Source organism: Euprymna scolopes, chromosome 29, assembly GCF_053919585.1.
Source record: "Euprymna scolopes isolate OS-2025 chromosome 29, ASM5391958v1, whole genome shotgun sequence".
Classification (NCBI taxonomy): domain Eukaryota; kingdom Metazoa; phylum Mollusca; class Cephalopoda; order Sepiida; family Sepiolidae; genus Euprymna; species Euprymna scolopes.
In genome coordinates, this window is record NC_136510.1 from 73,528,139 (window position 1) to 73,547,546 (window position 19,408).

At 32.2% G+C, this 19,408-nt stretch overlaps 1 protein-coding gene across 4 annotated transcripts in view; it reads right to left on the reverse strand.

Annotated features, from left to right (window-relative positions):
* The window catches only part of LOC145252712 (putative E3 ubiquitin-protein ligase HERC4), a 160,713-nt gene that overhangs the window by 55,302 nt on the left and 86,003 nt on the right, over positions 1–19,408 (reverse strand). For all 4 annotated transcript variants that reach the window (XM_080112544.1, XM_080112545.1, XM_080112547.1 and 1 more), the window contains exons 5-10: positions 19,054–19,243; positions 18,771–18,802; positions 16,136–16,227; positions 11,809–11,939; positions 7,146–7,413; positions 5,974–6,101 (exon numbers count right to left, since the gene is read on the reverse strand). In XM_080112544.1, the coding sequence (XP_079968670.1) occupies positions 5,974–6,101; positions 7,146–7,413; positions 11,809–11,939; positions 16,136–16,227; positions 18,771–18,802; positions 19,054–19,243 (841 nt within the window). The remainder of the gene's footprint in view (positions 1–5,973; positions 6,102–7,145; positions 7,414–11,808; positions 11,940–16,135; positions 16,228–18,770; positions 18,803–19,053; positions 19,244–19,408) is intronic.

Consider the following 19,408-nt stretch of genomic DNA (forward strand, 5'->3'; position numbering starts at 1 on the left):
CTGTATAGATGTGTGTGTGTGTCTAGATACTTTTTTATTTTATCGAGATCATCATGATAAGTTATTGGATGAGTATGTTTCTTTTCATATTTACTTAAACTTAGGTCGATGTTAGGAGATACGATTTTCCAGGGAGGGGTTTTGAGTAGGACAGTTTCATGAATTTTGGTTATGAGTAGATTTGCTTCTTTGGAAATCAATTTTATTCTAAGTCCAAAGATTTTGATTGCATTTTCTTTTTGGTCGAAAAGGTGTTTACGGTTTGGATTTAAAGTGCTATTGTGTGCTGGGTTTGTGGGGTTGGCTGTAAGTTTTGTGTAGCATTTTAGACCAAGGTTTTGATTTCTGAGCATTGGAGGAGTTTCATGTGCTTCTGCATACAGGCTTTCTACAGGGGAGGTTGGAAATGCTCCTAGTGCTAGTCTTAGTCTGGAGTGGCATATTGTGTTGAGGGTTTTTAGATATGACTTTCTGGTGGATTGATATATGAAGCTACCATAATCTATTTTTGATCTAATTAATGCTCTATATAGTTTGAGTAGTGTGTTCTTGTCAGCTCCCCAATCTGTATGGGCAATAACTCGTAGGAGTTGTAATGCTTTATTACATTTGGTTTTGATGTGATTGATGTGTGGAATGAAATTTAGTTTTTTGTCAAAAATGATTCCCAGGTGCTTGTGTTCATTTATGAATGGACTTTTTTCGCCTTCAATCTGTAAGGTTGGGTCAGGATGGAGTTTGCGTTGGTTACAGAAATGGATACATTTTGTTTTAGTTTTGGAGAATTTGAAACCATTTTTAGTTGCCCATTTATTAATTTTATTTATGTTATGTTGTAGTTTTCTTTCAATAGCGTGAGTGTATTTAGATCTGTAGCTGATTGAGTAGTCATCTACATAAAAGGAGCTATGTATATCAGGAGAGAGTTCTTTTATAATGTTATTGATTTTTATGTTAAAGATAGTTGTTGATAATATGCTGCCTTGGGGCACACCTTTTTCTTGATTTTGTGGGTCTGATAAAGTCGAGTCTATGCGAACTTGGAAAGATCTGTCTGTTAGGACGTTTTTTATGAATTCAGGTAGTCTGCCTTTTAGTCCAATGTTGTGGAGATCTTTTATGATACCATGTTTCCAGGTAGTTTCATATGCTTTCTCAAGATCGAAAAAAAACAGATGTTACGTGTTCCTTATTGATAAAAGCTTCTCTGGTGTAATTTTCGAGGTTGGTGATGTGGTCTATACATCCTCGATTTTTTTGGTATCAACACTGGATTTTAGAAATTATTTTGTTGTCATCTAGATACCATATAAGACAGTAAATCATTCTTTCGAACGTTTTGCATAGGCAGCTTGTGAGAGCGATTGGTCTGTAGTTTTCTAAGTTTGATGTATCTTTTCCCAATTTGGGTATCGGTATTATTGTTGCTTGTTTCCATAAAGTTGGGAAATCTTTTGTTTCCCGTATTTTATTATAAATTTTGAGAAGGAGTTTTAATGATTTGACCGGCATTTCTTTAAGGAAGCTGTAGTGCACTTCATCTGGTCCTACAGCTGAGTTATGGGATTTTTCTATGGTGGTTTCTAGTTTATTGAGTGAGAAGATTTCATTGTAAGGCTGTTGGTTTTTGGAGTTAAAGTTTATTTTGTATTTTTTTTTCATGTTTTTTAAGTATTCGAAATTGTCTATTGTAGTGTTTTAGCTAGTGTGTTAGCAATATCTTTTTTATCAGTTATTTTCTGTTTATTTGTGAGAAGGTGTTTGATTGGATTCGGATTATATTTTCCAGTTATTTTCCTAATCATTTCCCAGACGGTTTTGGGTTTAGTGGTGATGTTGATTTTGTTGACAAATTGTTGCCAACAGGATCTTTTGGATTTTTTAATTGTTTTTCGAGTTTTAGCTCTTTGGTGTTTGTATTCTATTAAGTTATTGGTTGTGGGTTGTTTTTTAAATTTTTTTAAGGCTGCCTTTCTCTGTCTAATGGCCGTTTTACATTCTGGATTGAACTATGGTTTGTTTTTTTTCCAGGAGGAGAATTTTTGGGTATGCAATTTTGGCTATTGTTATGAGTACTTCCATGAATTCTTCTACTGTTTGGATTTGATGTTCTGTTAATTTTAGTGAACAAAGTTCTTTAAATTTGGCCCAGTTGGCTTTGTGTTCCACCTGGGTATGTGGTTTTGGATGGAGTTACTGTAATTGATTATAATAGGGAAGTGATCACTCCCACAGGGTTCTTCGTAAGTGCTCCATGTATAATCCAAGAAGCTTGATGGATCACACATGGTAAAATCAATGGCACTAGTTGATCCGTTTGTTGGATTTAAGTATGTGGGATTTTTTTGATTGAGAAGGCATAAGTTATTTTTGTTAATTAGTTGTTCAATTTTGTTTTCTTTTGAGTTTGTGACTTCACATCCCCATAACGTACTGTGGCAGTTAAAGTCTTCTAGGAGAATGAATGGTGAAGGTAGTTATTTTATTAAATTTTCTAGTTCATTTTCATTTATTGCTTTATGAGGAGGGAGGTATATTGAGCAGATTGTGATTGTTTTGTGTAATGTGACTTGAGTTGTAATTGCTTGAGTTGTAATTGTTTTAACTGAGAAATTGCTTTGAGGTATGTTATTCCTTACAAGAATTGAGGTGCCTCCATTAGCACGAAGGCCTGTGTTATGGAAATAGTTGTATTGTTTATAGTTTGGTGTTTTGAAATGGTTATTGTTTTGTAGGAAGGTTTCTTGTAAGCAGACAATGGCTGGGTTGAAGAGTCAGATAAGTATAAGAAGTTCATTATAGTTAGATCTTATTCCATGACAATTCCATTGGATAATTTGTTGTGTTTTATTTCTATCCATGAGGTTGTTTAGTTTTCCTCTATTTCCATCTCTTTAGAAGAAGGAGGTTTATCTTTTGTCGGAGTTTATGTCTTTGGTGAAGTGTTTTGCTGGGTTTTTTCTTTTTTTTGTTTGGACCCGAACATCGATCCGAATCTTGCTTGAGATGTTGCTGTTTTGGCTTCTTGTTCATTTTTTTCCCCTCTTGATTACTTGCGTTTGGTTTCTTTTTTTTTTTATCTAGGGTGTTTTCGGTTTCCATTTTTTCTAGAATTTGGAATCTATTTTGAGTGTCTATTGTTTGGTTTTCTTCTTTTCTGGAACGTTCTTTATTTGCTGTTTTATCATTACTTATGTTTTTATTAATTTCTGGTGATTGTTTTGTTGGTTTCTGTGATAATTTTTTTTAATGGTTCTGTTGTGGATGGAATATTATTTTCTTTGTTTGGATTTGTTATTTCTATTTTGTTTCCTAGATTTGAGTATTTTTCTTTTAGGCTATTTTGAAATTCTGGCCATTCTTTAATATTTAATGTAATCAGTTTGTTTATCAGCTCCCTATATTGATCATGTATTTCATTATGTTGGCATGGTTTAGTTGTCTTTCTTGTTGTCTCAGCATATGTGTTGTCTTTCATGTACGTCTCAACTATTTTTCTGGCTTCTGGAAAGGTTATGTTTTTTTTGTACTTTACTTTTATAATTTCTCTTTCTTTTTTATATGTTTTGCATATTTTAGAGAAGACTGAGTGATCTTCTTTGCAGTTAGCGCATTTCACCTCATTTATGCATTTTTCTTCGGTGTTGTCAGGCTCTTTGTTGCCGCATTATTTGCATATTTTTATTCCTTTACAGTCTTCTTTATGATGTCCATATTTTTGGCAATGGAAACATCTTAATGGAGCTCGGATATATTGGTCTACTTTTACATTTAAGTAGCCAATTTTTATTTCTTTAGGTATTGTTGGTTTGTTAAACGTTAATATGTATGTGTTGGTGGTTATTATTTTATTGTTTCTTTTTATGTTTATGCAGATGTGGTTGATTACTCGTTTTTCTAATTCGGTTTTTATTTCTTCTTCAGTTGCTAGCGATAGTTCATAACTTCGAATTACTCCTTTCGAAGTGTTTAGTGTTTTATGGGAAAAGACTTTGCACTTGTACTCATGGAAGTTCTTCATTTTGAGTAGAGATTGAGCATCTCTAAGATTGGTTATTTCAATTAGTAGATTTCCATCTTTTGTTTCATTTTTGGTTTATTTTTTGTGGATAATGTCTTTTCTATTAGAAAAGGTGATAAATTTCCAATTTTTTTATTTTTGATTAATTCAATAACTAAGAATCGTGGGAAGTTTCCTTCGTCTATAGTTGGAACAGTTTTTCTAGTTTTGAATTTTTGTTCTTCACCTGAGTTTGAGAGGTCAGAGTCAGAGGAATGGTTTCTTTTAAGGGTTTGAGGGGATGCATTTGTTTTTATCAGCCATGGATTTTGGGGTTTATTTTTCATCAACCACGCTCCCTACCCACCTCGGAGTCCAAAATTGAGGCATAATAAGGGGCAAACCCATTCGCCTTGAACATGTCGGGCCTACGTGGAGGATATACTCTTTTGGTAAGGAGTTCTCAAGCACTATATTTTCTGTTTAATATGTCCTCAAAAATACATTTGTTCAGATGGAGTGTTGAGTTCTGGTCTTTTCAATCGATTGACCCTTTCCACCGCCTTCTAGCACTTACTTGGTTTGCCTATTTTTTGTAGTGGGGGAAAAAAATTTAAAAAAAAAGATGGGAGTATCTTTAAATTTTGTTCTTTGTTATGGTAGTTGGTACTTTGGGTGTAAGTGCTAGGGCTTGATGTGACTGGCCGATTGGTCGGATCGAGCCTCTCCGACCGCCCGAAGTAATGTGTTGCAGTGCCTAGACTTTTATGCACCCAGGTCTAGGTTAGCTCAATCACCAGGATCACATCCTAAGGCATTACGGGTAACAACCCACGGCTAACTGGTTGCTCCATTGAGGGATTTTTACCCTCTGCAGGGGGGCAGTCTGCTTATTCTAGTGCCCTACCAACAGGGCAAAAAAAGGGGGGGGGAGAGAGGGGAGTAGGCCGGGTTGGGAAATAGGGAAAGGAAAAGGAAAGGGTAGGGGAAGGGGGTTGTTGTTTTTGTTTTTGCAGAACATAATTAAGTTTTACAAAAGAGAATAGAAAACAAAAACAGAAAATCGATGTAGGTGCATTTCATCTCAGGAAGCCAATAAACAGCCTGATTTGGTAGCACCAGTCATAGCAGTTTCAGTTCTCCTATGGAAATTAATGCTGTGTATATATATATATTACTGAGCCTTCTACAAATGAAGATCTTTTATTTCTCTTTCCTTCCCTTATTCTGTCACCTGACAGGATAGAAAGAGACGCACCCATTTATTTGTGTAAGTTACTTTCTTCATTACTTTCACCAAGTAATCAATTTCCCTTCACTTCCACTACAATTATATATATATATATATATATATATATATATATATATATATATATATATATACATACATACATACATACACTAAAGTTCAGTAAAGCATTTGTTTAATTTTTCCCCCTCTATGTTTTAATACAAAATATATGCAAAAATATTCTTAATTTTTGGAATTGAATTATATTTAATTGGTTTTATTGTTTTATGACATATCAACTCTTTGATCTAAAAGTTTTTATTCATCAAGTTCTTCATATCTTCAAATATTTATTCATGGTGTTTAGTGTGGTTGCTTTGTAGAGGAAAATTGAATTTTGGAACGGGAAAGAAAAATAAAACAGTAACAGTTTGGAGCATTTAAGTCAGGAAGCCGGTATCTTCAGACAGCCTGGTCTGGTATCACAAAGATATTTGTTTGAAAAAAAACACTTTGTTTTAATTAACTGGAATTTGCAATCAAATCCTCAAGCGACCCAATATGCACTACACATTAGGTATCAATCATATAATCCCTCCCAACACAATCTAAAAAGGGATATGGGATTGTTTAACATTTTTGTATATCAAGTTCATTTTCATTCCTGTAACTGTCTTAAGCAACAATAGAAACAAAAGTTAAAAGAACAAAAACGCCCAAAATAGAATTTGACAAAACTCACTCTCGTAAATCCTGACATACTTCTTCTTCGGCAGAGAGACTGTATATTTGCTGTAGTAATTCAGGATTCAAGGCGAGGGGCTGCTGTTCATAGTTATAGAGTCTGAGATCATGAGGTGGGATCGACAGCTAAATTCAAATCAGACATCAACAATCCATCAGAGATGAAATAATAAAGAGCATCACATACATTGATCATTAGAAAAACAAATTTAACAAAAGGACAAATTTTGAAAGTAGAAACATTCACTGGCATTATTGGCATAAATGATAAAAATAAACATTCCAAGAAGGAGACTGTTTCTTCCAGGCTACATCTGCATTACTGTACCTATTTACTTGCCTCTCCACAAGAGCAAAATTTATGCAAAATGATCATGTAAGTGTTCTGTAAGGCATTTTTATTTTCCTCTGACTGCCATGGCCAACCTTTCAAATGATCGTATGCCAACAAGGAATACTGATGATAAACTTAGTGACATAGCACTTAATTCTGAAAAATCTTAAGTTTTTCCTTTCTTCAAAAGTAGGTTTATTTTAAATGAGATAATTTTCATCAACGTCCACCATGGTGTAATCTTTTTCATCAACATTCATCATGGTGAAAAATTTTTAATGTCCACCATGGTAAAAAAAATTTTTAACCAATATCCACCATAGTAAAAAATTTTTAACCAATATCCACCATAGTAAAAAAAAAATTTTAACCAATATCCACCATGGTAAAAAAATTTTTTAACCAATATCCACCATGGTAAAAAAAATTTAACCAATATCCACCATGGTAAAAAAATTTTAACCAATATCCACCATAGTAAAAGAAATTTTAACCAATATCCACCATAGTAAAAAAAATTTTTAACCAATGTACCACATGGTATAATTTCGACCCTACATATCTGAATTCACTTCATTCAGATACGTGAACATGTTGATAAAATAAGCCAATTTTTCCAACCATACTTTAAAGGAATCTGCAAGATTTCAACTGCAATTTTGTTATGTTAAATAAAAACGCTATCATCAGTTTAATAACAGACCAAAAATTATCAGTAAAAGAGATATTAACACATTTATCAAACAGAAGCTACATATGTATTTCAAGAAGCCTTTCATTAACTTGGTATTTAAAAAGCCATAGATTTTAAAAAGTAAAACAATTTTAATACTTACGTCTAATGGAGAAGATATCACAAAACAATGATCCCCACCAGAATAGATTCGTTTAACAACATATTGTGATGATGATAATGATGAAGATGAAACTTCAACATCCGTTTCCATTAAGTCAGTGTTTGGCTGTTGAGCAGATACAAAACAGCCTTTTACAGGAAAGGGACTCATCCGGTTGTCAAAGGTACCAAGTCCCAACTGTCCACTGCTACCAAGTCCAAAAGCATAAATCCGGCCATTCTCAGGCGTGTATGCCAGAGTATGACGTCTAACAAGAGAAAAGACAAGAATATCCTTGCTTTATATCTGCTCTAGGATGTACAATGGTTGATCAAGTAAAAAAAAAAAACTTGAATTTTAGAAAATAGAGATTTGAATGTAACTTGAGATTTAATAGTTTTTTTTTATTTAAGGAATTAATTATTACTAACTGCATCCTAATTCCATGGCTGCTTTCTTCATCTATTTGTATGCTTTACTGTTAATAATATTTGGTTCTTATTTAGAATAAGACTTTAAAAAAAAAAAAAATAAATAAAATACAGACACAGTATTGTCACAGAATGATGTCATATTCCAAGAATTACATAAACTGATCAAATAGTTTATATATAACTATAAAATAAAATTTTATGACAAGGGAGCCGCCATGTTGTTTCAGAATGTATTAAGATTCTAGGGTGACAACTCAATTCAACTACCAAGATTTTGTTCGTATTCAAAATAATTAACTCACCAAAAATCATAAAACTTGATTTTCTTAGTAAAAAAAACTACTTGATCAATTTACGTAATTTTTGAAATATGACACATTTGTTTGTGACAAGTATGTACATCAAATATTTTTCTGTATTTTTGTTTTTAATTAAGTCAAATTCTAAAATAAAAAATAATACTTCTCTTGAAATAATTCATGTAAGTTTTAATACCAAGAAAAACTGTTTGGTTTTTGTCTAGAATTCCCCTTATATTAAAAAAAGAAAATAAAGAAAAATTAGTATGTTGTACGTACCTGTGACAAAAAATTTTTTTTCAAAAAATCATGTAAATTAATCAAGTAATTTTATTTTTTAAATAAGAAAATCAAATTTTATGAGTATCAAAGTAGTAACTGTCTCCATTTTCCAAAAAATGGAAACATAAAGGCGACAACTCGACATTAATTCATATGTACCAGATTTATGTTGTAATGTTTACAAATTCCCATTAATCGCTTTAAAAAATTTTTTTTTTTAATAAAAATTCAACTACTTTACTAATTTGTGTGATCTTTAGAATATGATATTTTCATTTCGTCATATAGATTTTTTAAATTTGTTTTTTAATATGGGGTATTCTGAATAAGAACCAAATTCTTGTCTGTAACAATAAGTGTCTATTAAATATTTTAAATCAATAAAACGAATGTGACTTATAACTTACTTATTAAAAATATTTATAATGTGAGGTATAACTCTTGCCTCCCTCCATTATCTAACCAAAAATACCCAAAATAAAGAAAAATTTTCATGATGTATGTATTTGTGACAGAAAGCAAATAGCACACACCAAAAAATTCACCTAAATTGATCAAGTAGTTTTATTTTAAAATAAGAAAATAAGATTTTATGGCTCGACAATTTCAACACCATTTTGCAGGATAGGTGAGATAATTCCAAATAATTCCAACTTTTGTAAGATTTTAGAAAGCCATTCTTAAAATGGGGAGGAGCATTGGAAAAACTCAAATCCGTTTGAAAATAATTTTCTTTATAAAAATAAAACTACTGTTGCTATATTTTGGACTGCTAATGGGGTATGATCCCACACAGTCGGACGATTCTATTTATAAACGATGCTGCTAAGAACTGACGAATCAAATTAATTCACGTTCTGCTACCAACCAATCAGAAACCAGAATTGCTTCATAAATATTAAACCTTTTCTGGAGCAATTTCACATGTTCTTTTCCCGGGTTTCGACACGGTAAGAATATTTTGTTCTGTGGAACTGTCTACTACAAACAAGTCACCTCCCAGGACTTGTGTGTAACAGCGAACCATCTGAAACTCAAAATGGTTTACACTTCTAAAACTACTTTATTAATTTTCGAGATTTTTGGTATAAAAATATTTTTTTCTGCCATGTGTACGTAGATCAGATTATTTTTTTTTCTTAGCGAATAGGGTGGAAGTTCTGGACTAACACCGTATATTAAAAATACATTAAAATAAAAAGAATATGAAGCGTAGGTTAAAACTTACAAAATCAATGAGACAACAATATTCAATTTTGGCACAATTCATTTTAAAATAAGTATTAGGTTAAGAAAATTCTTGCGGATTTTTTTGTTTGAATTTCAAATGATGTATTTTCAAATAAGTTTCCGTTATAATACTTTTACTTTATATATCATTTTAAAGAGTGCTCTTTTCTCTATCTAATCATTTCAATTACAATCGTTTTAAATTTGATTGTCTTTTTTTCAGAACGTTGAATACAAGAGGGTGAAAAAAAGCAAATTCACACAATTTCAATTCAAGCTAGGCTGAAAAGTTGCTAAAACAGCTTGTGATATCAACAAAATGTTTGACCCAAGAACTACTACTGAACGCACAGCATAATGATGGTTTAAGAAATTTTGTGGCGGCGACAAGATGATGAGCATAATGGTCAGCTATCAGATATTGACAACAATCAATTAAGAGCCTTAGTTGAAACCAACTCACACACAACTGTTCAAGAATTTGCTTCTAAATTAGATGTAATGTATACAACAATTTCCAACCACTTGAGAGATTGTAAAGGCAAAAAACTTGGGTGCTTCACAAATTCAACAACAACCAAAAGAAACATCATTATGAAGTGCCATCTTCCCTTCTTTTATGCAACAAGAACAAACCATTTCTCAACCAGGTCGTGATTTGTGATGAAAAGTGGGTTTCTTTACAACAACCAACAAATCTCAGCTTAGTGGTTAGATACTGGCGAGTTGCACCCCAAAAAAGGTCATGCTGACTGTTTCGTGGTCTGCAACTGGTTTCATACATTAGTTTTCCGAATGCAGATGAAACTATTACAGCAGAGAAGTACTGTCAACAAATGGATGAAATGCCTCAGAAACTTCGACAACACTCAGCATTAGTCAACAGAAAAGGCCTAATTTTACTCCACGACAATACCCGACTGCACATTGCTAAACCGACCCTGCAGAAGCTAAACGAATTGGGCTACGAAACTGCCTCATTTGCCATACTCTCCCTACACACTACCATTTTCAAGCATCTTGACAATTTTCTGCATGAGAAATGCTTCAAAAACCTAAGTGATATCAAAAACGATTTCTGCGACTTAATTGCCACTAGAATGCAAGATTATTTATGTTACTGGCATAAATACACTTGTTCTCCGTTGGCAAAAGTGTGTTGATTCTGATGGTACTTATTTCGATCAATAAATTTTTGTTTGAGCTGAGATATGTTCATCTGAATTGAAAAGTTAAAAACCGCAAGAACTTTCGTGTCAACATGAAAAAAAAAAAAAAAAAAAAAAAAAAAATTTTCTTTTAGCACCAGCGGTTAATTTTCAATTACTTTTGTTTGTATTTTATCTTTGGCAATCAGATGATTGCATTTTTTAAAATGGGTGTGCAGGGTGATAACATTTATTAATATGAATAAGGGTATTAATATACAGCTACCTAAGATTGAATCTCTAAGATAGAACATTAGTTCTTGCAGGATTAAAAAAAAAAAAAAAAAAAATTTTTTTCACAAGTAATAACAGACTAAGCTCATAAGCTTAGAAGGTGGTGAGAGCAAGAGTAAAGAGTTTTCATCCCAGCTCTTTTTGCAGATAAGATTTTTTCTTTTTTTAAATAGGTGTTCTCTATTTGGAGAGGTGGTGAGGGAGGGTAGAGATTGTTTTTTTTCTTGGGGGAAAGGGAATAAGATTTAAATTTTAAATGGATTGGGATTTAAGACCAACACTAATTTTAGAACAACTGCTAAATGTAAGGGAAAATATATTGGTTATATTTAGTTTCATGCAAAGGGGGAAAGAGGAGATGGAAACTCTTTGCGAAAAATCAGACATCTTTAATTTTTATGAGATTTTACAGTAGACATGAGACATCAATTATTAAATATTTCAGTCTCTTTGCAGTATTTTAAATGGTTTTAGTATATAATATCCACACAACCTCCCATTTGCAAATTAAAATATTTCAGATATGCATTAAATTTTATACATAGTCATTAGACACAAATTGAGGAAGAGTAATTTTCTTAAGACCCTTTAAGACTTACATTTTAAACATTTTCTACAATGAAAATCATGTAATTGGATTTGGATCCAAATTGAGATAAGTATTCTAGACATAAGGGTTAGTATCATTAGATCTTCATAAGAGAAAATAAGTGCTGAAAAAAACTATTTTGTTTGGGGAATTACTTTTACCTATCCTTGGACAGATATTTCTCAATTTGCTTATATCAGACTTTCAGACAGTTTTCAAGAAAAAACCAGAACAATCTATATTCTGGAACAATGTTCAAATTACAAGCATGCATGCACGAAAAGAAAAAACTTTAAATAAATTCAATGATTTGTTTGAACATTCTCAAAGTGCTTTGAATTTGGAGAAACCATTAATAGAAGAGATAACGAATGTTAATTAACTTACCGACCACAAGCAACCTGAGTAATTGGTGTCCCCATTAATTCTAACACCATTTTGGGAATAATTTCACTGTGCGTTGTGCCATGCCCTAATTGGCCATATCCGCCAGCTCCAAAGGTGTAGACGCCTCCTCCCTATCCAAAAAATATAAAATGAATACAATGATTTAGTCACCATCAAATGTACTCTTAACATGTCAATTATTATAGCAATCAAAAGAAACAAGTTTAGCCTAACACTGTATCTGATGTCAAAGCAGGTAATGTTACCTTGCCAAACAAAAACAATACCTTTTCAGATTGACATTTTTCCCATGAAAAAAATAGATTGATTTATCTTTATTTCTTACAAAAGAATATATCTACTCTTCTAAACCTTCAAGCAAAAATAATCGGAAAAAAAATAATGCTTCAACATTGTTCACACTAATATTCATATAAAATAATGTTTTAATTTAAAGTTAAAAATGAAAAATAAGAAAACATCTTATAGTAGAAAGCTTAAAGAAAATTTCTTAGGAATATTACTGCAAACACTGGCAAAGAATTCTTTTTAATTTTTAAGGGGCAAATACACTCATTTTCTGTATTTACTTCAACAGTGCTCAATATGCAAGTAGAACTTAGAGCAATTAGCCTGAGAATTTCTCTCAGAATTAAACAAATGTATCTGAAGTTTACTTTCTACAAACATTAGTTTTGTACAATATATATATAATTTGTATCTAATTGAAGCAGTAGAAATCTTAACTTATAAAGGAAATATTATAAACTCTAGACTTTTTAGTCTAAAAATGGGAAAAAATTAAAGCTGTTGACTTAGAACGAGTGCTTTATGCTAAATTGATGGCTGAATATGGTTAAATTTAGGCTCATTTTTGCAGTAAATACTAATAAACTATTAATCTCTATTAATGCCTAACTGTACATTGAACAGATACCATTAAACAGTTTGCTGCACCTTATCCTAACAAAGGCCCATAGAAAATTTCAGTCAGATCAGATCAGATCAGTAGTTTTTTTTTTTGTTTTTTTGTTTTTTTTACATGGAGTTCACCACTTATCAAGGCCCAATGGCCACTCGGGGATAAGGGTTATTGTGTGTACAGTAATCAATGGGATAGTGTAGCAATAGTATTGGAGAATTGATAAGGTGTCATTACTTAGGGGGCGGTTCATCAGGAATTTGTTTGTTGTTGGACTTGAAGACATCTAGGTTGAAGTCGAGAGGGAAACAGGCAAGCAGAACAGAGTTCCACAGGCGTGCAGTTCTAAGAAAGAAACTTTGTTCATGGAATCTACGTTTTGATTTAGGCACAGATAAGGAGTGGGGAAAATTATTGACGGTGGTTTCAGCTAGTCGGGTGTTTTTTGAAAACGATTGGCGAGGGGGGACCAGAGAATGGAGCTCAGACGAGCACTTGCCATGGAAATAACGATAGAACAACGACAGGCTCACTACGTCTCTTCTGTGGGAAAGAGGTTGCAGGGTAGAGAAAAGGGCATCCCCCCACCAAGCCACGAAGTCTATTTTGTACTCTGTCAAGGCAGGATAGGCTGTTTTTAGCAGCTCCCGCCCAGATGTGGCAGCAGTACTCCATCTTTGGACGTACTTGGCTCTTATACAGATAGAGAATTGCATCATTAGTGAGATATCTTCTGGAGCGGTAGAAGGATCCCACCATTTTCCCAGCGACCTTGGCCACAGACTTAATGTATGTGTTCCATTTAAGATCAGGAGTAAAGGTCAAACCCAGAAGCTTATCAAAACATGGGGCCTCCCCTAGACAAGAGCCATCCATTTCAATTGATGCCAGATGGGGATCAGAGCGTTTATGATGTAGAGATAGGAGCTTGGTCTTAGATGCATTAAAGGTAACCAGCCACCTCCTTCCCCACTGTACCATGCGCTCAAGATCAGAGGAGAGAGAATCAGAGAGAACATCATCATTTACAGCCTTTGATGTGTTGCCATAGATGGTCGTGTCACCAGCATAGATGTCAACGAAAGATTTTAGTATGTGTTTTGGGAGATCATTGATGTAGATCAAGAAGAGAGTTGGACCCAGTATGAACCCCTGAGGGACTCCAGCATTAATACTATGGGCCTCTGATTTTTGCCCATCAACCACTACTCTTATGAGCCTATTTGAGAGAAATGATTTAATGATCGAGAAAACATTTCCAGTTATACCGTAGCTGGAAATCTTCTGTAGTAGGCCTTTATGCCAAACCTTATCGAAGGTCTTTGATATGTCGAGAGCAATTGCCCTAGAAATGAAGCCTTTGTCGAGAGATTCGCTAATCCTATGAGATATAACTGTTAGCACATCTGCTGTAGATCTAGCAGAATGGAAACCATATTGCGTGTCGCTAAGAAGGTTATTTCTGCTGAGGTGGTTGACTACTTCTCTATTTATTGTGGATTCCATCAACTTACTCATGACACACAGGAGACTTATTGGTCTGTACTGAGAGGGGGATGACTTATCACCTGAATTCTTAAATACAGGGCATACTGATGAGGTTTTCCAGGATGTTGGGAAGCACTTCTCCTTAAGGCAACGCTTAAACAGTTTGGTAAGTATGGGGGCAAGTTCTGGTTGTAATTTTTTAACACTATAATTGGAATACCGTCAGGACCAGTTGCTTTACTGGAGTCAAGGTTCTTGATTAGCTTGGCGACCTCACGCACAGATATTTGTATGTTCTGAGAAAATGTGGAACAGACAGACCGACTAAGAGAAATATAATATAGAACAGAACTGATATTATAGGCTGTTATTTACATTAAAGTAAATAGAATAAATATCACAGAAGAGCAAAATAAATGATAATTAAATATAAGTTTCTGACTAAGAACAAACTATGTGGAGCTCTTGGCTGATTAGTAGAATGGATCAAAAATAGATAAATAATTTTACATCTCCTAAAATTTTGATATAACATCGAATAGGCATGGCTAGTAGGTACTGATAATATTAATGTTGCAACATTTTTTGTCTTTCTATGATGGTATGGTTATAAAAAATTGGAAGGTGATAAGAACTGAGCTTTCAGATGGAACCACACTGCCATCAATCAATCAGAAACCAGAATCATTCCATAAAATATACCGAATCTCTTAAGAATTCCTGCACATTTTGTCTCCACACAATAAAAAAACTGTTCTTCACCTCAAGACTTCTCCAGATTGGCTACCTACCGGAGACTATTCTTCATCTTTGTCTAAAAGTGTTTACAAATAAAAGCTTCCCTGGATTGATACTGCCATTTTGTTTAGAACAGCATTTCTCTTCTGCAACTAAAATGGCTTACAATGCAAAAGTTAATAATTGTATTTACTTGAAATTTGTTTTGTTTTTCTATTTTTAAACTATGCCATTTTCCTTTGTTTGTTGTTCTAATTAAAAGGAGGAGCAAATAGCAAGTTCACAATAATCAATTTACTAATTACTAGCAAAAACATGCTACCTGTGGTCATGTAAGTTGGTTTGGCTGGGAAGATATGATGAAAGGAGGAGGTAATGCCTGGGAGGATAACATCATAATAGAGTATAGTACATTACCCTCCTCCCCAGCAAAAAATAGAAGGTAGACTTTATATATATAAAAAAATATCAAAATACAAATTATAAATGTATATTATACAATTTATTAGAAACAGATTAAGGTATTTGTGAGTATTTGCAGATTACTATATATACTATATTTTAAAATATTGTGTTGCACCACAAAATTAAATAAACATAAGCTGTTTTAATGTTAATATAGTTAGGATAGATGGAAAAAAGGTTCACATTTGTTCATTTAAAAGAGAAAAGACCAAAAGGAGAAGACAATAAGCAAAACAAAAATGAAAGTAAAAAGAAATCCTGGGCAACACCAGGTAGCTAAAAAAATAGTTTAATGCAACTAACATGAATTATAAAACTATAAAAAAAGGCATTTTATTTCATAGAAAAGGAACATTGACTATTTACATATTGAATCAGTAATGATGGATACATGTAATAATTGAATACAATATAGTTTTCAACAGTGTATGCTGGGAGAGTAAAAGGACATAATAATAATTGAGTAAGTTATCTTCCTACCACTTGTAAGTATGATTTGTTGGGGAGAGTTATTTAGCTTAGATAAAATGTATGAATTTAAGAATTTGAATTAAACTGATTGATAACTTGTGGAAAACATGTGACAGGCAGAATCATTTTGGATTTATGTGTGGTGTCTGTGTTTGTATTCCTATAATGTATTTTTGTAGAGGGGAAAAAATATCGCCTATTTTATTAATATAGAAATTAAATAATTATTTTTAATTTACTTACCTGAGTCAATACTGCAGTATGGTTTTCCCCACATGATATATATTTAAGTCTTTGATTTTTTAAAAATTTACAAAATGTGGGTATATTACGATCTAAAAATAAGAATATAAATTAGACATTGAAGAGCAGGTCAAATGAAATATAAATTATTATCTAAAAACAGTAAACATGCTGTATTTGTATCAAGAAAGTATTTCTTCGATATTGAATAAAAATAAAGAAATATCTGTATGATGTATGTACCCATGATGAAACGAAAATATCATATTCCAAAATTCACGTAAATTGATCAAATAGTTTTATTCTTACAAAGTAAATCAAATTTTATGAGTATCCTAGAAGTGACTGTCTCACTTGCTTTTTAAAAAAATTTAAAAAATCTCCAAAAAATAAGATGACTCAACAATAATTCTTAACTTAAGATTTATGTTGTGATGCCTATGAATTCCTATTAATTGCTTTAAAATTTTCTTTATAAAAATAAAACTTGTGATTTTTAGAATATGATATTTTTGTTTTGTCATCGGTATACACTTCATCCAGACATTTTTTTTAGTTTTGTTTTTTAATCTAAGGGGGAATTCCAAACAAAAACAAAAACTAATACATTCTTATTTACATATCATATCTATATTTTCATGCAATATCAAATATAAATTCTTTAGTAAAATTGACGTACATGGATTTTCTTTTTCATAAGAAATAAGGAGGGAGATATACATATTCACATATGCCACCAGATTCATCTTTTCATTGGATGCATTTGTTTCTGGACCTTTACAAATCACAATGTGGAAATATCAAAAACCTAATAGATCTTTGATAAATTCTTAACTATAAAATAGATCCTAAGTATAAAGTCACAAAGGTAGAGTAAAGATTGTTCTATCTGGAATAACAACATAATCTTCTATATAAAGAAAACAGTAAATTTATGTATGTTTAACCAATAAACTCTTAAACTATTGGTCACATAACACTGAAATTACAGAAAATAGTAATCATGCACCAAAGATGGTTTATAACAAGTAAAATCTTTGTTTGAATTGATAAATAATCCGTACAGAAATATGTCGACAAATTGAAATATAAAATGTTAATTTCAACTTGCCAACATATTTCTATTTGTTTAATGTATGCGCAAATTCAATCATTAGCTAGAAGTGGTTTAATTTTAAATATTTTTACCTGTCAGGTTAGCTCAAATGGGAGCGAACATGGCGGTAAATGTTTTAGTTTAAATTCTAGCTGATGGCACACTAGTCTTTTTTTTTTTAACTTTCAAAATCAGTACCATATATATATATATATATATATATATATATATATTTAATAGTATATTTGTCTGCATAAATCTGTATAAATTAAGATATATTTAAGCATATTTTATGACTTGTGATAGTATAAATAAAAATAAATAGAATAGTTATTTATGTTGAATATATTTTGAAAACACTAGGATGGTAATTATGTCAATAAGCAGGCCAGTTCCCTTAGGCAAAGAGATCCAGTGGCTAAATTGCTCCAGATAAGGTATGAAGCCACTTGGTTAAAAAAACAAACAAAAAAACCTCAAGATTCAAACGCAGAAAACAGCAATTTTGCTTAAAATTTGTAACGATTAGTAATGGTAGAAAGAAGTCTCTCCACACACACACACACACACACTAATTTGGTCCTTGGTGACACCAAGCATATGAATATTACAATATTTCTTTTTTACCATAGCCAAGTCAGAGTAGTATAGAATCTAATGATGTTGTAAACATGCACTACACAGTTGCATGTTTGTAATGCATGCAAATAAAAGACGTGTTTTAAGTGAGAAATATTTAGCCGAGAGAAAAAAAAACATACAGGAAATATCTGATTTTCGGTAGACCACCCAGAATTCAATTTGTTCACTTGAGAAAGTATCTCTTTAAACAAGGATTCATGCTGAGAAATGGAGACCTAGAAACAATGTTTCTCTGTTGTGGTTATGATCTGTTTGAGTTTTAACAAAATAGCATGAGATTTTTGATGTTCATAGATAGGGCTGGATATTATTTTCAAGTAGATATTTGGGTGTGGTCCCAGGAATGTCTTTATATATATATATATATATATATATATATATATATATATATATATATATATTCGAGCAAATTGTCCTCTAGGAATCTGCAAGTTAGTGAGACACTCAGAAAACCAAACTATCAGTTGAGGTTTGTGTGTCTCTTGAAGAAAGGTGTACCCTTCGATTGCGTATAGTTGGACTTGTGTTTTGATTTAGTCAGATTAAGAATTCTCATTTGCAAGTCTGTTATTCAGTAAAAGAAAACTAGTATTGTTGTAACCTCCAAGAAAAACTTTTGTTATTCGTTTTAAACTGGAGTTGTGATATTATTTTGAGGAAGTTAACTGAGGCCATATTGACAACAAGCGATGTCGGAATTGACCTAAGATTTTGAACCAGCATAATGAACAGAAGATTATGCACATTCTAAGTTTTAGTTGAACATACAGCAAATACAATCTCTATAATAGATTGAACTTTAATTCATCTTACAATAAAAAAAAAAATGAAAAATAAAATACTGAACAATAATTTTTATATCAAATTGGAAATAAATAGTTGACAAAATATACAAACCTAATTCATCATTCAAACCCAATTGTCCAAAACTGAAAAGAAAGAAAAAAAAATGAAATATTAATCAGATCAACTGTTAAATTATAAAAAGAAAAAAAATATTGATAAATTCTTACAATAAACACATGAATGGAGAACATCTTTAAAAATTGTTTTTTTTTCTCTAACACTGAAATATTCTATTATGACATATGAAAAGAGAAATGCTATGGATGACATTTTATTTTTTACTTAAAGGTTTCACAGGAGTTGAGAACATGCTGAACTGTTTTTTTTTTTTTACCTGTTCCGACCCCAACCAAAGAGGGCTCCAGATTTAGACACAACAAAACTATGGTACGCCCCTGCAGCAACTTGCGCCACAGGGATTCCGCGCAGACACTGTAAGAGCTGCGGTCTATCACAGAACTCGGTGTTACTTCCAACACCTAACTGACCATGGTTGTTGGCACCCCAGCACCATACATCTCCATCTGGCAAGAGATAAAATAAAGAGATAAAGCAGACAACACAATTTTAATAATGAATTTAGTTAACAACAACATAACAGTTATTTGACTTTTTACTTATAGCCCAGTGACTTAGAATGAATACTTTATGCCAAATGGTTTAATAGGATTAAATTTGTGCTCATTTTT